At 58.3% G+C, this 18,930-nt stretch overlaps 1 protein-coding gene across 16 annotated transcripts in view; it reads right to left on the bottom strand.

The window, feature by feature from the left end:
- The window catches only part of CAMK2B (calcium/calmodulin dependent protein kinase II beta), a 54,671-nt gene extending 52,148 nt beyond the window's left edge, over positions 1-2,523 (bottom strand). For 9 of the 16 annotated variants that reach the window (XM_040965077.1, XM_040965081.1, XM_040965074.1 and 6 more), the window contains exon 1: positions 2,251-2,315. In XM_040965077.1, the coding sequence (XP_040821011.1) occupies positions 2,251-2,315 (65 nt within the window). Of the gene's footprint in view, positions 1-2,250 lie in introns of all 16 variants that reach the window. The other 7 variants (XM_040965078.1, XM_040965082.1, XM_040965087.1 and 4 more) reach the window with 2 other exon arrangements.
- Positions 2,524-18,930: the final 16,407 nt, after the last annotated feature.

The raw sequence follows: 18,930 nt of genomic DNA, 5'->3' as shown, positions 1-18,930 counted from the left end.
CTCCTGAACAAGCGGCCATGAGCCTGCAGGACTGCACGATCATGGCGTGCCAGGAGAGCCCCCGAGCCGCAGGACCTCGGGCGGCTGAGCCAGCGCTGAGGCCCAGGAGCAAAGTAGAGAGGGCGAGGGGCAAGGGAGAGGCTGCGCCACCAACACTGCCATGGTCCCACATCTCAGCCTGCCCACCAGCAGGGGCCACAGGAAGCTCGGCTGGCCTGAGTGAGTGGGTGCCAGGGGCTGAAGCTTTAAATAAACTTGGCTGTGTCCACCTGGATTGGGAGGAAGCACCAACTGTGCCCCAGGCCAGCACTGCCAACAAGCAGCCAGCACGGCTGCTCAGACCCCAGCCTCTCTCCCAGCCCTCTGCCCTCATGCCATCTCCACCTAGGGTCCCTCCTCACCCCTGGCCCTGCCCCAGCAGACATGCCCCTACCCCACCCTACCAGGCCTGGGGCCAGAGAGCTCCACAGATGCGGCTGGGCTGGGCTGCCTGCTGCTCGGGCAGGATGCACCCTCTGGTCCTGGACTCACTCCCTGCCAGCCCAGATGCCTGTCCCAGCTCGGCACACGCTCCCTGCCAGCGCCTAACCTGCCTACCCCCAGTGGGCAGTGCCAGCCCTCGCCTGGTCCCACCATGGAGTTGGCCCTAGGGCCCTCCACTCCCAAGCTGGCAGCAGCTTCCAACGGCCAGCTGCTGTTGGGTTAGGAGGCTGAGGGGAGACCCAGGCAATCTGAGCTGCTGCCTGGGGAAGGAGGCCCGGGCCACAGGGGAGGCCAAGGCCCAGCAGGGAGTGGGCAGCACTGAGAGGGGTAAAGGGCCTGCATGCTCTTGACCACAGTGGTGGACAGGATGGCCCTTGGGACCAACCGCAGCCCTCGACCGGTCTACACACCTGCAGGGCTCCCGCAGGACACTAGTCCACTGCCCCCACCCCACTGGGGGCCTCCAACCCTGCCCATGCCCTGCCTGCAAGGGAAGTTCTCTCCTGGGCTGCCTCCCAGGCCCACCCAGCTTCCACCAAGGTTGAGGTGCCCTCATCACCGCCCCTCCACACTGGGCTACCCCTCCCAGGGCCTGATCCGAGCACCCCCAAGTGCAGAGAAAGCCAGGGAAGGCACCCGCCGACACCCCTCCCTCCTGCAGGCGCTCCACAGTTACCAGCCATGTCCCTCGCCCACCACAAGCTTCTACCAGGCGCTTTTTTAGTAAAGGGAAAAAAGGATCCGCCACTGGATGTGTAAGAGGAAATCTCGCCAGCGCCCCCACCCGCAGGAGAGCAGAGCCGGGGGAGGATGGGGGCGGGGAAGGATGGGGCCCCAGCCCCTGGAGACCCAGGAGTTCTGAGGCCAGCGTGGGGGTGGGGCGGGGAAGGGGTGTAGCCACGGTGGTTCCTAGAGGGGAACCCTGTGCCAGGAAGAGGACTGCTGTGGGGCTTCCAGGCCTCCGACCTGAGGCGCGACTCTGGGCCTGGAGACCCCGAACCATGGCAGGGTAGCGCAGGATGCAGAGCGAGCCTGGGGGCTGGGACACCTGTTTCCCAGAGGCCCCACCTGCTCCAGCCCTTCACTGCCTCTTCCCCTCGCGGCGCCTACAAATAAGGCTCACAGACCCAGCCTCCAGAGCCGTCTCTGAAATCGGGAGCCCACTCGACGGGTTCCCAGTTCCCCATCATGCCGACCTGACCTGGGCTCCCTGACCTCGCCTCCACCTTCAAATAACTGTTTCCAGAAGAATCTGCGGGAAAATCCTCCCAGGTTCCCTGGGGACCCACGCAGAGCTGCTCCCACGCCGGCACCCCGCGCGGAGGGGGCCGTGCAGGAGCAGGCACCGAGCGGGTCCCGCCGCCCCCGCCTCCGCCGCCGCCCGATGGGGGTGGGGACAGCGCGCCACGCGGGGGCGACCCCCGGGACCGCAACCGACCTGTCCGGGTGCGCCAGGCCCCGGTGCGCCCCTCCTCGGTGACCTCCCCGCCGCCAAATGCGTCACGTCTGCCCAGCGCTAGGGGACACCTGCTGCCGCCCCCGCCGGGCGAGTCCAGATCCCTGGGCCCCACACTGTTCAGGGCCGAGCACTGAAGTCCAGCAGCCCGGAGCCGGGGTCGGGGTCGGGCAGCACGGAGCCGCCCGCACACGCCTGGGCCGGGGCCGGGAGGAGCCGGGGGCGCGCCGGGCCGCAGTGCGCCCGAGGCCGGCTGGGCCGAGGCTTCCGTGCCCGGGGGTCCTGGTCAGCGCGCGCGCCTCGGCTCTTACTTGCCAATATCCTCGTAGAGCTGGTACTCATCGGTGAAGCGGGTGCAGGTCACCGTGGTGGCCATGGCGGCGGCGGACGGGCTCGGCGTGCGCTCGGCTGCGCTCGGCGGCGGCGACTCCGGCTCCCGCTCGCGGGCACGGCGGCGACACGGGCGCGGGCGCGGAGACACCTCGGCTCGCGGCGCCGGGCGGGGGCCGGGCTGGGGCTGCGCGCGCGGCGGGCGCACGCGAGATCTGCTCGTTCGGGTCCCGCCAGGAGCGCGCCGCACACCTACGCGGGGAGGCGCGGGAGAGCTGTCACTGCCGCCACCGGCGCCGCTGCGCCTCCCCGCCTGCTACCCCAGCACGCGCAGCACCCGCGCCCCGCACACGTTGCTTCTGCACTCGCGCCTCACCACACCAGCGCTGTTGCACCTGCACCGAACCCGCACCCTGCACTCACACCACTGTCCTGCACCCGCACCACGCCCGGCACACGCTGCGCCTGCACCCGCACGGTCCCTGAACGCTGAGCTGATGCACTAACACACACGCCGCTCTGGCACCTACATCCCACCGTCGCCTGTGGCCGCGCCTGCACCTGCCCTGCTCCGGTGCCCCGCACGTACACCCACACATACAGCAGGCCTTTCAAAGCACATGCATCTGTGCTGCGCAGCACACACGGCTGCACCAGGAACTCGGACAGGCACCGATGCCATGCATCCTACGCGCCCTGCGGCTCACGGATTTTCATTGGCAAGACCTGCACCCTCGCATCCATGCCCTACAGCTGTACCTGCACATGGGCTGCCCCCACACTATGCCTGCGCCCTGCACCCCCAGCCTGGATCTGCATCACACCCACATACATACACGCCCTTGCACTGCACCCACACCCTGCAGGGCACACAGGGAGCCCAGCTCTCTCATCCATGGATGCCCCCTGGCACCAACAGCAAAGGGCATTGAGGCTCCTGTATCGCTCTCCCGTCCCCAGGAGTGGGGATGATGCCAGAGTCCTCTGTGCCACATGCAGTGCAGTGCAGGCCCCTCTGCCAGGGCCTCCCTGCCTAGGTGCACACACCAGGCACCTGGGTGAGGAGCAACAGGGTGGACTGGAGGCTGCCCATCAGAAGGTCCCAGCCTCCCCCATCCACTCCTCCAGGACCCGTGGCCAAGGCTGGGAGCATCCCAAGTGGAGGTTCTGGGAATGGCCTGCAGTGAGAGCTGCTCAACAGAGGTCCTGGGCCAGAGGGCTGGGCCACCTGCCCAGGTGGTGGGCACATCCTCTCTGCCCACACTTGTTCACTTGTATGGCCCTGGCTTGGCCTGGCCGAGGAAAATATGGCTCTCTGTGCCCACTGCCCCCTTCAAATGGAGTGCACAGGGCTACAACAGAGGCAGAACTGGGACTTCAGATCTGCCTGGCAGCCCACTCCCATCTGAGACCACAAGCCTGGTGGCTTTAAGGAACATTTCAATACCTGTGGATGGAATGAGGCTGCTGGCCACCAAAACCTTCTACTGCCTCTGGTATGGGCTCTGAGCCCATCCTTCCCCAGCCTGCAGCCAGAGCTAGGAGCTTTTGGAATCCTGGTGACTGCTGCCCCAGCACAGGACTACAGGAAAGGGGGCCAGCTTCCTGCCCTCTCAGGCAAGGTACACCCCACAGTCCTGGCCATGAGTCCAGGCCCTGGGTGGCCTGCGCCCAGGAGATGGTTGATGGACAAGGACAAGCATGATGCAGGCAAGTGCAGGTCCCACATGCTGGAGTCACAGGAGTAGCTGGCTGTGGTGGCAGCAGGAAAGGAGCCCATCAGAGCCAGGCGAGATGCAAGTGAGAGCTGGGGCCTTTGCAGCAGATAGGAGTAGGGTGCTGGGGCCCCACAGACCTGGCTCAAGTTTCCTCTGGGGCCTGTGTTGAACCCCGGGGTCTCCCCAGCACCTGCTGGCCCCAGAAGCAGGGAGTGTAGCAAGCTGATTGGTAACTCCACAGAACCGCCTGCCCTGCCCAAGGGTGGTCCAGCAGGTGCAGGCACTGGGGTCCTCACGCTGCAGACTTGTCTGTGTGCTGTGGGCCTCTCACCTATGTGTCCTCACCCAGTTCCCCAGCAATCCCACATGCATGACGTGCCAGTGTCCCTGTGTCAACATGCCCTGGAGACACCACCAAATGCAGCTGGGATACCAACTGTTGGGACAGGAAGATACACACACACGCAAACAGCACACCATTATACGCGCGCGCACACACACATCAACACATGTATTTATAAGCACACACAAAACACACATGCCCACATAGTTTCCTACATGTAGCCTTAGGCTGGGGCACAGCACCTTGGGTGGGCCTTGGCGAGGTCACCTTTTGCAAGGTAGAGGAAGACTGGGCAGGACCAAGGCTGTACAAGATGTCAGCAACTGGGGTGGGCACTGTGGCATAGGTGGTTTAAACCACTGCTTGCAATACCAGCATACCATTTAGGCACCTGCTCATGTCCTGGGTGCCTCACTTCTGATCCAGCTCTCTGCTTACAGCCTGGGAAAGCAGCAGAGGATGGTCCAAGTACTTGGGCCACTGAATCCACAGAGGAGATCCAGGAAGAAGCTACTGGCTCCTGGCCTCAGCCTAGTCCAATTCCGGCCACACCTGGGAAGTGAACCAGCATACAGATCTCTTTCTCTTTGGCTGTCTCTGAATTTCAAATTTCAAATTGTTTTTTATTAAAAAAACGAACAAACAAAAAGAGGCTGGGGTTACCTAGGGATGCAGCTTGAGGCCTGCTGCATGCTGGGCCTGATGTGGGGTTCCACATGTGCCAGCTGGGCAGCCTCCACTCAGGAGGGAGGGCAGGGCAGGGCTCACCGCTGCCAGCAGTCTACCCTGCACCCCCTCACAGACTAGCCCTTTCCCGCCCACCCCACTGCTCTACCCTCCCTGGCAGGGGAAGAAGGCTGGTGAGGGTAAGGAGGCTGCCAGCCTGCCACCAGGAGCCTGCAGCCTCCCCCCACCCGCAGGGAGGGCCCTTAGCACCCTTGCTCCCATGTCATTGCTGCCTCCCATCTTGTCCTTGTTCCCTCAAAGGCAGAACCAAGTGGGGCTTTCCCTCCCAGGTGGCAGCTGGGATGGGTGTGGGGAGATCAGTGCTGGGAGGTTATTGTTAGGACAGTCACCATGGCAACAGGCATCACATCTGCAGAGCCCAAAGTGCTGCACATGGGGCTTGCTCTCCCAGAGAAAGCCCTGGCCTCCCCATCCCTGTCACCAACTGGGGCTGCTGTCATGGCCACCATCTATCGGGCCTGGGCATGGATACCTGATCGTCCAGTACTAGACATGGCAGCCTAGACAGAAGCTTGAGGCAAGTAGATGGGTGGCAATGATGATGAAGATGATGGTGATGGTGAGGGTGGGGTAGGAGTGAGTGGCAATGAAGGCCAGAGTTACGGCTCAGAACACCCCATCACATGGCAGAAACCATGCTAAAGCTCCCTTCAAGGCAGGCCTTGGGTGCTGTGGCTGAGGGCTTGTTTCAGGCCGACTTTAAACAAGGGCACCTGCTGGAAGGTGGCATCTAGAATGGGTGCCCTGGGAGACATCCTGAGTGGCTGTGCACTGAACGACAGAGAGGGCCTGTGGTGAGGGTGCTGGCAGAGGAGGTGGCTGTGCCAAAGGCCACCCCAAGCTGGAGGTGAAGGGGAGTGGAGCAGCAGCCCACGGAGGCCCTGAGACACTGTCGACGGCTCCTTGGCAGCATCCACTGGCACCTGCGTCCTACAGGGTGCTGAAGCACTCTGCTGACAGCTCAGCAAAGCCATCAAGCCCCAGCAGGAAAGTGGTGCCCGCAGGCCTGGCTTGGGGCTCAGTTTGGGCCCCAGGGAGCAGGAAGGTTTGTACACTTGCTGCTTTCTCTGCAGACACCCAGAAGAGGCCAGGCCCCTGGGTGGAGGCAGGCAGCTCCTGAACACACATCCTGGCTGGAGCTTGACTGCACTTGCTACCCCTTCCTGCTGGCCTCCACTGGCTTGTCCTGGCTGCTGTCAGCCCCACTGTCTGGGCCAGCCCCAGCATCTGACCCTACATCATCTGTCACAGGACGCTCAGGCCAGGGCAGGGAGCTCCATCTTGCCATGGCAGCTGACACCTGCACCCTTCTGTGGTGCCCTGGGCAACCTCCAGCTGTGGCATAAGATCATGCTGGAGACTGGCCACCACACTCGTATTCCCAGGGTGTGGGCAGAGCCGGTGTCTGAGGCTGGCCCCTTCCTGTTGCTCGGATACCATATCCATAATGCACGCAGAGGATGGGGGAGGGGAGGCCAAATGCTGGGCATCCAACAGCTTTGTCCCTCATGGTCCTGGGGGCAGCAGTCTGCTCCCTTGACCTCATGCAACAACTGGAGAAGACTGAATGGCCCTGGGAGTGGGTGGTGCTCCCTTCTGCCCCGCGTGCTGAGGGACCTGCCGCTGACCCCTCGCGAGAGGACAGGGTGTCTGTGAGAGAGAAGGTGTTCCGTCTTCGCCCATGGCCCAGCATTCATACTCGCAGGTGCTCACCTGAAGGAGCTCTCAGAAGCTGCACTCACTGGGACCAGAACACGGCTCCTGGCTTCAGATCGGCGCAGCACCGGCCGTTGCGGTCACTTGGGGAGTGAATCATCAGATGAAAGCTCTTCCTCTCTGTACATCTGATTTTATAAAAATAAAATCAATCTTTAAAAAAAATGAAAACACATTTTTACAAAATAAAATAGTGGGATTAAACCTTAAAAAGTGTGTGTGGTGGTGGGGGGCTCCTGTCTTGGACGTGGTCTCCCTTAGCCCCAGGGCACAGAGGTCATTTCTGAGTGGCGCCTCAGAGCCCACTGTGGCTTCTCCTTCCTGGTGGTTTTGCTCTGCTACTGAAGGCTTGGAAGGTGCATGCATCGTTTGTTTCCAATCTTGGGCAGGAGCCAGCTCTAGGGACCAGGCATGGCTCAGCTCCTGGGCTCTCGGGGCATAGCACGGCTCTCTACAATGAGGACGCTCCCTGCAGGGACCTGGCCTGGCTGTGCGACCCACAGACGTCAGGGGCTCCCTAGGGACAGATGACACAACTGATGCCCAGGACCCTGAGATTGCCAGCAGGGTGGCGTTCCTGCTGAGGGTGGGGCTGCTCCTGAACCCTCCACCTTCTCATTCCACAACCCTGTCCCTACCTCCTGCTCCCTGGGCTCAGGCCTAACGACTGTCCTCCCTTTGCCCAGCCCCCATGGCGGCCACCCCCTGCGCTGAGCTGCAGCCGTTGGCCGCTGCCCACAGGAAGGTGTCCGCAGCTGTTGCTGTGGCCAGGGCCTGAAAGACTGTATTGTGATCAGGATGATGGCTGTAGCAGGTGGGACATGAGTAGCAGCTGTGGGGGCCAGCTGCCTGTCCAGCTTGAGGATGGCCAGAAGTGAAACCAAATGCAAGCCCAGCTTTGGGATGATGCTCCGCCTGCCCTGGGCCTCCGGGACACCATAATCAAAGACCCGCCATAATGCCATCAGTGACACAGTACCTGGAGGCAGGTGAGCAGGAGACAGTCTAAGGGCTGTGACTGAGGTGGCCCCAGGAGCAGGAGGGGGCACAGCATCAGGGCAGAGCAATGCCAGCATCCACCACACTGCAGGTCCAGGAGGACGTGGGAGTCAGGGCATGCTACCTGCTTCTTCCAGAATGTTCCGTGATTCTGTTGGACACTGTAGGCTCCCCACCCTAAGAACAATAAACCTGGATACCATCGAGGGACAGTAGATAGCAGACAGCAGGAGACTTCATACTAAACTCCCTCCCTGTTGTTCTGAACAGCAAAATGCAGAACCTCACTGCATCCTGCCTGACACTTGGCGTGTCTGCCCCGCCTACACCCCCTGCCCGGCAGTCGGCACTAGTGCTGTGGCCACGGCTGCTGTCCACATGACCCCTGTGTTTCTTCATGATGCTCTCGGCATGCAAGCCCATCATGCGAGGGAGGCTCCTAGCTGTGTGCAGACACAGGGAACGCCAGCCGCAAGACCAGGTGGGGCTCGCAGTGTTCGCTTGCTGGGCCCTTGGACACGTCCTCTGTGGGCGTGGGCATGGGCGGGGAGACAAGGAGCAACATGGAGTAGTAGTGGTGGTGGCTGTTGCTGTCCTCATCTTATGCCTCGCACTGGCGGGGTGGGGGGGGGGATGTTAAATATTCCATCATTAAGAAGCTTTTTATAGATCCTCTTTAACAGAATAAGAAATCTCCCTTCTATTCCTAGGACATGATTGGAATAATTCTCATCTTGTAAAACGTGTGGAAACACATGGCTGGGCCATCTGACCAGTTCTTGCAGTGCTCCACGGGAACCCAACAATGCTCGCTCGTCTCCACCCCAGGGCTTGGCTCAGCCTGGGGAGACCTGGGCTGCTGGTCCCGTTTGCGAGCCCTCTCTCTTCCTGGGGTTCTCCATTGGCTCCTTCTCTCATTCAGAGGAGGGCTAAAGCCTTCCATGATGATGACGACGGTCAAATGTTCTCTCTCCTCTCAGCTCTGACAGGTGTGCTGGGCAGAGCTGTGACTTCCCAGTGTTGGCTGCATCTCAGGCAAGTCCAACTGCAGGCATTGGCCCAGGCTCAGGGCCTGCATGGGGCATGGTGCAGAGCCAACTTTCTTTCTGTTTTTTGAAGATTTCTATTTCTAAGCCGAGCCAAAGCCAGGAGCCTGGAGCCTCTTCCGGGTCTCCCATGCAGGTGCAGGATCCCAAAGCTTTGAGCTGTCCTCGACTGCTTTCCCATGTCACAGCTTCCCAGAGAGCTGGATGGGAAGTAGGATAGCCGGGATTAGAACTGGCGCCCATATGGGATCCTGGTGTATGCAAGGTGAGGACCTTAACCACCAGGTTATCACGCCAGGCCCAGAGCCAACTTTCAGGTGCCACTGCCTCCTGCCATGGCTATAGCAGGAGCAGCCTGCAAGGACCGTGGCAATGCCACCCCAGGGATGCCAACATTATGAACCAAACTGAGCCTGCCACCAAAAACTCAGGCTTAGAAACCTCAGAATGTGACTATATTTAGATATAGTATTTTTATTTATTTTTAAATATTTACATTATTATTTCTACTCTAATTTCTGATTATGTAAATTTGTTACTTTAACATAAATAAATGAACAGATAAGCAGAAAAAAAAAAAGATTCATTTGAAAGGCAGGGTTACAGAGAGGAGACAGCGGCCTTCCCTGTGCTGGTTCACTCCCCAGGTGGCTACAACGGCAGGGGCTGGAGCAGGCTGAAGCCAGGAGCCGGGAAGTCCACCTGGCTTCCTCAAGCAAGTGCAGGGACCCAAGCACTTGGTCCATTTTCTGCTGCCTTCCCAGCTGGATGCGAAGTGGAGCGGCTGGGACTCAAACCAGTGTAAAGAGATGCCGGTGACGCGGGAGTCAGCCTAGCCCAGTGAGCCACAGCAGCCCAAGACAGGCTCTTTAAAGTGGTGTGGGCTTGAGAGCTGTTAGGCGCTGGTCCAGCTTGAGGGACCTGTAGGGAGGTATATGTGGAGTGGTGAGCACTGATCTCCAGCTGCCAGCACTGGGAGTGGACACTTCTCTGTGGTCAGAGCTGCTGTGACCACGTCATTTGCAGTAGCAGTGCAGCAGATGGGTCCAAGCAGGCCAGCGGAGGGGCTGGGCACCTATAGCGGTCAGCTGAATCATGCAATGCGTGCCTGTGTGACTAGCCCCCAGGGAGGGAGGTGGTCCAAGTTTAGGCAAGGCCTCCCTGCCTGTGGTCACCCCTTGCTTCACTGGGCAACTGCTCTGGTCAGGGACATCTTGGAAGACGTGCTGGTATCCCACTGGCCTTGGCCCTTGGTCGCTGCCAAGTTGCCCTGGAACTCTCCTGGACTGTGCTCTTCCATCCATCCTCCCTGACTCTCTGCTTCCCCATAGTCCCCTCTCAGAGCAAGCAGCGCTTCTCTCACTGTGTCTCGCTCTGGGAATGTCTAATTCACTTACAATTAATGTACTTCCTCATCCACCGTAGTTTACACCCACGTTGAGAATCCATTTATCCCATCTGTTATACATATTTTTTTCTCTTCTTTTTCTTTTTAAAAGATATTTATTTTTACTGCAAACTCAGATGTACAGAGAAGGAGAGACAAAGAGGAAGATCTTCCGTCCAATGATTCACTCCCCAAGTGACCGCAATGGCTGGCGCTGAGCTGATCTGAAGCCAGGAGCCAGGGACTTACTCCAGGTCTCCCACGCAGGTGCAGGGTCCCAAGGCTTTGGGCCGTCCTCGACTGCTTTCCCAGGCCACAGGCAGGGAGCTGGATGGGAAGTGGGGTAGCCGGGACCAAAACCAGCACCCATATGGGATCCCAGCACTTTTAAGGGGAGCACTTTAGCCACTAGGCCACTGTGACAGGCCCTTCTTTTTCGCCTTTACATATTATTTCTTGTTCCATCACCTGTTAGCTGTTTTACTGTTCTTTTTTTTAAAGATTTATTTATTTGCAAGAGAGAGAGAAAGGAGAGATACTTTACCCACAGCCAGAGCTCTATCCAATGTTCCCAGTGGGCTCAGGGGCCAAGGACTAGGGCCTTCTGTCTTCTCACGTACTAGCAGGAAGTAGAGCAGCCAGGACCTGAACTCATGCGGGATGCCAGCATGGTCTGCACCATGGCGCCTGCCCCAACACAGTGTTTCTGAAGCTTGTCCATGCTGCAGCGTGGGTTGCAACTTTGTCCACCTGCAGGCAGGCAGTGGCTACTTTCAGGCCATTATAAATAGTGTTACAACGAGTAACCACATACAAATGCTTTCTGAATTCTTCTGTCTCCAATTCTCCTGGGAATATTCTTTGGAGTGAAATTTCTGGACCATAGGGTAACTCTGGAACTTTCTGGGGAAACCATGGACTACTTCCTGCGAGAGCTTCACCGTCTTAACATTTGCACCAGCAATGAACACACACATCAGTTTCACATCTTCACCAATGTTTACCATTTTACTTTTTGAAAAATGTATATATTTTTTTTATTTGAGAGGCAGAGTTACAGAGAGGAGAGAGAAACAGAGAGATCTTCCATCTGCTGGTTCACTTTCCAAATGTCTGGAGTTCAGCCAATCCAAAGCCAGGAACTTCCTAGTGTGGAGACGGGGGAAACTCCGGCCTCCCATGTGAGTGCAGGAGCCCAGGGCCTTGCACCGTCCTCTGCCGCTTTCCCAGGCCAGATGCAGGAGCAGCCGGGACACACACCAGCGCCCTGTGGGATCCCGGTGCCGCAGGTGGGGTCATACTGCCACACCATGGCACTGGCCCATGACTTCACTTTTTAAAAAAAAGTGTAGCCATTCTAGTTTGCAAGAAGTCTCTTCCTCACTCTCACAATCTCCTTTTATACGGTTTCCTCAGTATCTGCTCTGTGCAAGTGTCACTCTCCTCACACTTTGGTAAGATTTTCTTCCTGGGGCGGAGTTGGAGTTCTTCCTGCATTCTGCATCTGCACCCTTACTGAAAGCGTCCTTTACCAACACATCTTCCACTCTGCAGGCTGCATGCTCATTTTCTTGCTGCCTTTTGATGTGCTCAAGCTCTTGATTTTAACGAAGTCTCACTCTGCTCTCCCTGCTTTGACACGGTACCTGAGTGGCCACTGTCGCGTCCAAGGTTGAGAAGATCCAGCTCTTTTTTTCCAAGCGTGGTGTGCACTCAGCTCTTATCTTCAGGGGTCTATGGTGTGAGGTGGGGGTCCAGGCACCCCTGGAAGCAATCAAGGGAGGGGGAGAGCACACCACTCCCCGGGTGCTGGGTAGAAGATGGCAAGTGGCAGTGGTAGGGTATGGATGGATATGAGGGTTCTCTCAGAGGTACTTCTGCAATCTAAACTGTCCCATGGGGTGGCTGCCTGGCTCTGAGAACCCGCTGAACCCTGAGTCAGATGCTCCCAGGGTACGCTTTCTGCTTTGGGAACCACACCTCAATAAACAAATCAATGGCGGGCACAGTTGGCGGCCCCAGCCTAGCAGTGCCACCTCCTGCTTTGAGACAATGAAGCCTGCTGCCCAAGGTCCGTGACCATAACCAAAGGCCCTCTGTCCCCAGGGTCATGCCTTTGGGAATGAAGAGTATTTTCTGAACTTTCTTGCAATTGCCAGATCTTCAGTCCTGGGGAACTGACCCCAAGAGTGGAAGGAAGTCCCAGGGAAAGGGCTGGAGGCTTGGCAGCCAGTAGGTCCTGGGGAGGAATGGCACCCCTGCCGCTCCACTGTAGGAGCATAGGTGGCAGCTGGCTGGTTCCCGGGGACCTGAGGAGCTGGCAAGTGGCTCTGGGCTGAGGCTGCAGCAGAGCGGGTACATGGGCTGGAGTGCACTGCGCCGTGGGAAGCTGCCACAGAAGCCAGGGCAGGAAGTCCTCCTTGCCCTAGACAGTGGCCGCTGGCCCACAGGGGCTAGGGAGGTGGGGACAACAGGCCTTGAAAGGCCTGCATGTGCTGGCTGCAGTGGGATGCTGGAGGCCCCAAGTGGCCTTGCCCAGGAGCTCAGATCCCTCTTCCAACCTCACACCCATTCCTAAGGCCCTAAGGCAGGAACACCTCAGGACTTCCTGCCTCCCTGACAGCACAGGCTGACAGAGGGCACGCAGGATGTAGGGCTGTGTGCAGTGACTCCGGCAGTTCCCAGGACTTCTCACCAGCTCCTTAGGGCACACTGTCCCCAGGGGCACCCGAATGTTCTTCTGGTCACCTCCAGCTACACAGCTGGCCAGGCTGGGCCCCCTCCTGCCTTAGCCACCCAAACTCCGAGTAGAGGTCTGGGTGACGAGTGGAGAGTGGGAGGATGGTCTCCTCTGACCGGCAATGCCCACCTGTCTCGAGTCTCTGGCCTTGGGCCCCAGGGGTTTCAGGAGGGTGTCGCCATGCCCCTCCGCCTCCCGCTCGGTGGTATGTGTGTCCCCTGCACGTGTCCCGCCAGCCAGCCTTGGAGCACAGTGACCAGGATGTCCCCACAGGTGTGGCCTCCTCCAGGGACCCAGAGCTGCCGGCTGGGAGGCTGGTCCCTGGGAATGCTATGCAGCCAGTCAGCACAGGAAGCAACTCAGAACTGAACTCTACCTAGCAACAAGATTAGCAGCTGATTCTGCAAGCTGGTATTTTTATCCCTAGGATGGGAACGGCTGGGAAGTGCCACAGCTCCTGCTCCCCCAGGGAGCTGCTCCCTCCGGTGCCATATGGGCACCTTTCCACTCCCTAGAGTCCCTCCTCCACTCCCTCCCAATCTTCTGTTCCCACCTGCAGGGGGCCTCTGAATTTCCAAAGTCCACTATCTCCTCCCCATTAGCCCCTACCCTGATCCTTTGTGCCTCCATGCTGTGCTGTCACTCTCTCAAAACTCTGGGAGCTCCATGGACCACCCCCACCCCAAAAGGCTCAGGGTGGGCCGTCTGCCCTGGACAGCCATGAGCCTCTCAGATACCCCCTGCTGCAGCCACTTCTCCACTGCCCTCTCCCCACAGGCTGAGGACTGGGCAGCCCGGAGCCCTGGGACCCTTCAGATGGGCTGCAGCTGGTGGGAGCAAGGGCATCATGTGGTCAAGTCTCTGTCTTGGACAGAATGGTGTACACTCTGCCCTGGCAGACGCTCCCACCAGGGCCCTAATAGCTGCAAGGACAAGGGCAGGGCAGGGTGGCCAGTGGCCTGGGCAGAGGCAAGGCTTCCAGCTGGCTCTTCTTCCCTCACCAGTCCTGGAGTGGGCACAGCAACTCGGCAGCCTGGGCACCACCCTATCACACAGCGGGGCTGGCGGGCTCTTTGCCCAGCATGGCAGCAGTAGCTAGCTGGGGCCTGCATCCCTGCATCTACTACAGGCAGAAAGGCAGGACATGACAGTCCTGCTAGGAATCCGACCAACGCGTTATCTCTGGATAGAGCTGCTGGAACAGAAAACCTGGCTGGGAGGAGGAGTCCCCCAGTTAACAGCCATCGCGCCCAGGATCTGATAGGAAATAACTCAGCGTGTTGAGAGCTAGGGTATGCCCAGTTGGCGAAGCTCAGGCCAGAGCAAATCAGAAGCTGGGATTGTGAGGATGTGAAGGTGGTCGTCTTAAACACGCTGCAACAGCCAGCACTGGTGCTCCCAAAACACATGTGCATGCAAAGTTTTGATGAAGAGACTCTGCAAGTCTGCATTTTTATAAAAAAGAACCCAGTGAAAAATTATAGAGCTAAAAAGTACATACATCAGGGCCCGGCGGTGTGGCCTAGCGGCTAAAGTCCTTACCTTGAACGCACTGGGATCCCATATGGGCGCCGGTTCTAATCCTAGCAGCTCCACTTCCCATCCAGCTCCCTGCTTGTGGCCTGGGAAAGCAGTCGAGGACGGCCCAAAGCCTTGGGACCCTGCACCTGTGTGGGAGACCCAGAAGAAGTTCCTGGATCCTGGCTTTGGATCGGCATAGCATTGGCCGTTGCGCTCACTTGGGGAGTGAATCATCGGACGGAAGATCTTCCTCTCTGTCTCTCCTCCTCTCTGTATATCTGACTTTCCAATAAATAAATAAATAAATCTTAAAAAAACTTGCACTCTTAAAAAAAAAGTACATACATCAAATTAGAAACCATGCTGAATGAACTCTGTAACAGAGAGGGGATGGAGAAAGAATCAGCAAAGTTGGAGGGAGAATGACACAGCTCAGCCCTGTGACCCACAGGGAGAAAGCAGACCACAGGAACCCAGGCCAGAGCCCCAGGGGTGCGTCAGCAGAGGCCAGGAGGGGGACCACGCCCATGGGACCAAGCAGGTGCCATCAGAGTCGGTGTGCAGAAACACGCCACTGTTCACAAAAGATACAACCCTACGCAACAGGTGCATTCCAGACGGAACACAACCGGCTGACACAGACACGCCAGGGGATCGATTCCATTCCTTGGAGGCTCGCAGGCCCTGGATCTGCCACGTGGGAGTGAAGGCACTCCCAGGGGGAAGTGGAACAGAATCCCTGGGCCCAGGGTGGCCCCGAGGGCAGGCCCTTGACCCCGGTGGGTGGGCAGCGGCCAGCACAGGACCACAGACAACAGAACATTCCTCACTTTGCGACTCCATCCCTAGCTTATCACTGAAAATCTCACTATGTAATGTAGCTCCTCAGTGCAAATACTTAAGAAAGAAACATTCGGCATTTGGGAAGACAAGGGGACATTGACAGAAGCCAGGTTTTTATGCTTATTTGCGGTGAGAAATTGTTGACAATCTAACTATGTTTGTAGCAGTTCTTGAAGCACTAGAGTAACATTTTAAAAAATGACAAATACATCAAAATGAAATCATAAAAGGGAAAGAAAGCAGAACACAAAGCAAGGAAATCATCAGAAAACAAGAGATCAAATGACAGACGGATGCTTCAATGATCAATGGCTACTTCCAATGCCTGTTGGATGGAGATGGCCAGAAACAGGCAGCCTGACACTATGGCAGCCCCAAGAGGACCCAGCACCAGAAAAACCATAGCAGATGTCGGTAAGCACCAGCTACAGTTGAAGACATTTATGAATATAGCAGCAGGGAAGGTGAATTTCCAAACCAAGGAGACCACTGGGGGATCCATGGGCGGTGCTGACGGCTCACGCAGGGGAGACCTGGACAGACCTCCTGGCTCCTGGCTGCAGCCCTGTCTTGGGGGCCTCTGGGGAGCTGGCCACAGGTGGAACCCATTCTGCTTCTCCAATGGACATGTTAAAAAGGAAACAAAGACCCGTGACGGCTTTACTCCTCACAGAGCCTGGAAGGTCCCCATGTGTCCTCCCGTGGGTGGTAGGGAAACACCCCCCAGCTGTGGAGGGGCACCTGAATGGACCTCGAGGGAACAAGTCAGGTCAGCTTGAGAAACATGTGCCCCAGCTGGCACCCTTGGGAAGGCCACAGCTGCTGCATAGGAAGGGGTACCCTTATGGCACATCTCACACTGCGCACAGCACCTGGGACACCACACACCAGACCGCACATGGGGCACTGCTCACTACAGGCCATACATGGGACACCACAGACCATACACAGGGCACTGCGCATGGCACATAGGGCACCACACACTGCAGACAGCACACCACAGCACAGGGGTGCCACTGGGAGACAGGCAGCACCATCTGTATCCCAGGCTGGTTCCTTCAGAATGAGAAGTATCCCTGTGGAAAACACTGGACATGGCACTGACCGTGTGTGGGTGCCAACTCCTTGTAGGTGCTGACCCTGTGTGGGAGCTGACTCCATGTGGGTGCTGACTGTGTGTGGGCCCGACCATGTGAGTGCTGATCCTATGTGGGCACTGACCCTGTGTGGGTGCCAACCCCGTGTGGATGCCAACCTTGTGTGGGCACTGACTGCAGGTCACCAAAGCAGGGCCAGCAGGGCCCCTGGCTCCATCTGGCAGGAGAGCTGTGGCTGTGGTGTCTGGGCTGTCTCCCACTCGGCCTCTTACAGCCCAGACCTCATATCCCCGGGGCCTTTGCTGACCATGTTGTAGGCCTCACCCATACTGCTCCACTGAGATGTCACCTGGCTGGCCCCAGTGTCTGCACTGCCTGTCCCCTTGGCTCTGAGGACCTGGTTAGTGCTAGGTGCCTGCCAAAGTGATCTCCATGGGCCTTGGAGCACGGAGGTGGGGCTGGCAGCCCTCATGACACTCCTGCCCATGCCCCCTGGCTGGTACATGTGCCAATCCAGCCCCAAGCATGAAGATGCCCTGTCTTCTCCCTCTTTGGCAAGTCCCACCGGTGGGTGCCCTCCCACGTGCCTCACATGGTACTCAGATGTGGGACTCCCACATGACAAGTGATGCTTAACCTGCAGCACTGCACTGCTGACCCTGATGCATGTTTTTAAAATTGAAATAGAATATTCTGGAACCAGCATCCTAGGGTAGTGGGTAAATCAGCCACCTATGATATCTGTATCCCATGGCAGTTGGAGTCCTGGGTTCTACCTGCCATCCATCTCTGGGCTAATGGCCTGGGAAGACAGCAGAGGGTGGGCCAAGGGTGTACCCAGGCAGCAGATTGGCGAAGCTCTAGTTCCTGGCTTCCCCCTGGTCCAGCCCTGGCAGATGCAGCTGAGGAGCAAATCAACAGATGGAATGTCTCTCGGTCCGTCTCTCCCTCTTTAACTCTTTCAAATCAGTTATAATTTTTTAATTTAAATGAATGAGCGGTCTCCTGGCCTCTCCCACGTGTGTGTGTGCAAAAAGAGGGCAGGTGGAAAGAGAGGAAAGGGGAGGGCGGCAAGTGGCAAAGCCCAGGGTGCCCCAGGCCAATGAGCGGGAACTCAGCGTGAGGATCCCTGGTCCATCAACTCCTCCTCCCAGGCCAGCACAGGGGCAGGAAGTGGATCACAGGGACCCCAGGTGCCTTCTGCCTGTCACTCAGCATCAGGATCACATCACGTGGCAGCTGAAGGCAGCAAGGCACAGGGATGCCACGGCCACTCTCTGGCACCCTCCCCGCCCACGCCCTTAGCCCCACAACCTTAAGCACGCCTGACACCTCCTGGCAGGAGGGAGGATGCCTGGGCCGACCTGCCAGCCTGTTTTCACCTTGCCTGTGGCCTCCCTGAGTGGGACCCTATCCTTGCCTCTTTAGCCATCCTTGAGTTAACACCTGTCCCTCTCCCTGGCCCTGCTCTCTGGGGCTGCGTGCTGGTAGCCCCCTACAGACCTGGCCTGGCCCAGCTGAGCTCAGAAGCATCCCTAGCCAGCGGGTTAGGACCCCAGGGTGACAGACATCATGCTCCTTGCTGGTTTTGAACAAGGCCCCACAGCATGGGGTCACAGGACCTGGGGGCCCTGGCTGGGCACATTTCTAGGGGTTCACATGGGTTCCCTTTCTCCCCCCAGGGCCTGGAGCAGGAGCCCCTTGGGCTGGGAGCAGGACCTGGGGGACTGGGGCTCTTAGGGGGGTGGGGGAGAACTGGCCAGGACACCCTTGGGACCACAGCCCTACTGCTCCACTGACTCCTCCTGGGATGAAGTCAACTCTGTCGTCTTCATGCACCACACACGTCCCTGCCTGGCCCAGGGCAGTCCCCTCTTCAAACCAGCACCCTGTGGAACCCAAAGCTGGCGAGGGACTTCCTGGGATCTCCAGCCCCCTCCATGGGCATGCAGGGCAGCTGGCAGACACCTGCCCTCAGGGGCACAGTTCACATGAGGAGCTGCAGTGGCCCGGACCCAGGGCTGGGGGAGGAGATCCAAAGAGAAAACGTGAAGAGAAGCGAGGAGCACGGGCCCAGGGGCATCATCCCCTTTTCTTGCTGTCACTCAACTTTGGAGTGGCTGTCACCACCTGAAGTTTCTGGGGACCAAAAGCTTGCCACTACAAGGGCACTAGGAAAACAATGCACATATCCAGGGGTGTCTAGGGCCCAGGCCTGGGCAGAGTGCTGGGCTGAGCAAGGGGCTGGGCCCAGCTGGGGCTGGTGATGACCTCCAGCAGCAGGTGTCATGGGCTGGGGCTCAGGCTGAGACTGGGTGACCTCTTCTTTGACAAGAAGGAATTGGGCAAAAAAAGTGTCTGAATTGGAGCTGAAAGCAAACTGCAGATTGTCAGAACACACCAGTCCAGAGAGGACACGATGCCCAAGTCCACCTGCCATGCCAGCCCCTCCCTCTGCCCAGGGTTGATTCTGGAGGCTTGGTCCTTCCTGGCCTTGCCACCTG

Source organism: Ochotona curzoniae, unplaced genomic scaffold, assembly GCF_017591425.1.
Source record: "Ochotona curzoniae isolate NIBS_2020 unplaced genomic scaffold, NIBS_Ocur_1.0 scaffold_3835, whole genome shotgun sequence".
Lineage (NCBI taxonomy): Eukaryota > Metazoa > Chordata > Mammalia > Lagomorpha > Ochotonidae > Ochotona > Ochotona curzoniae.
This window is presented reverse-complemented; position numbering and strand designations above follow the sequence as displayed.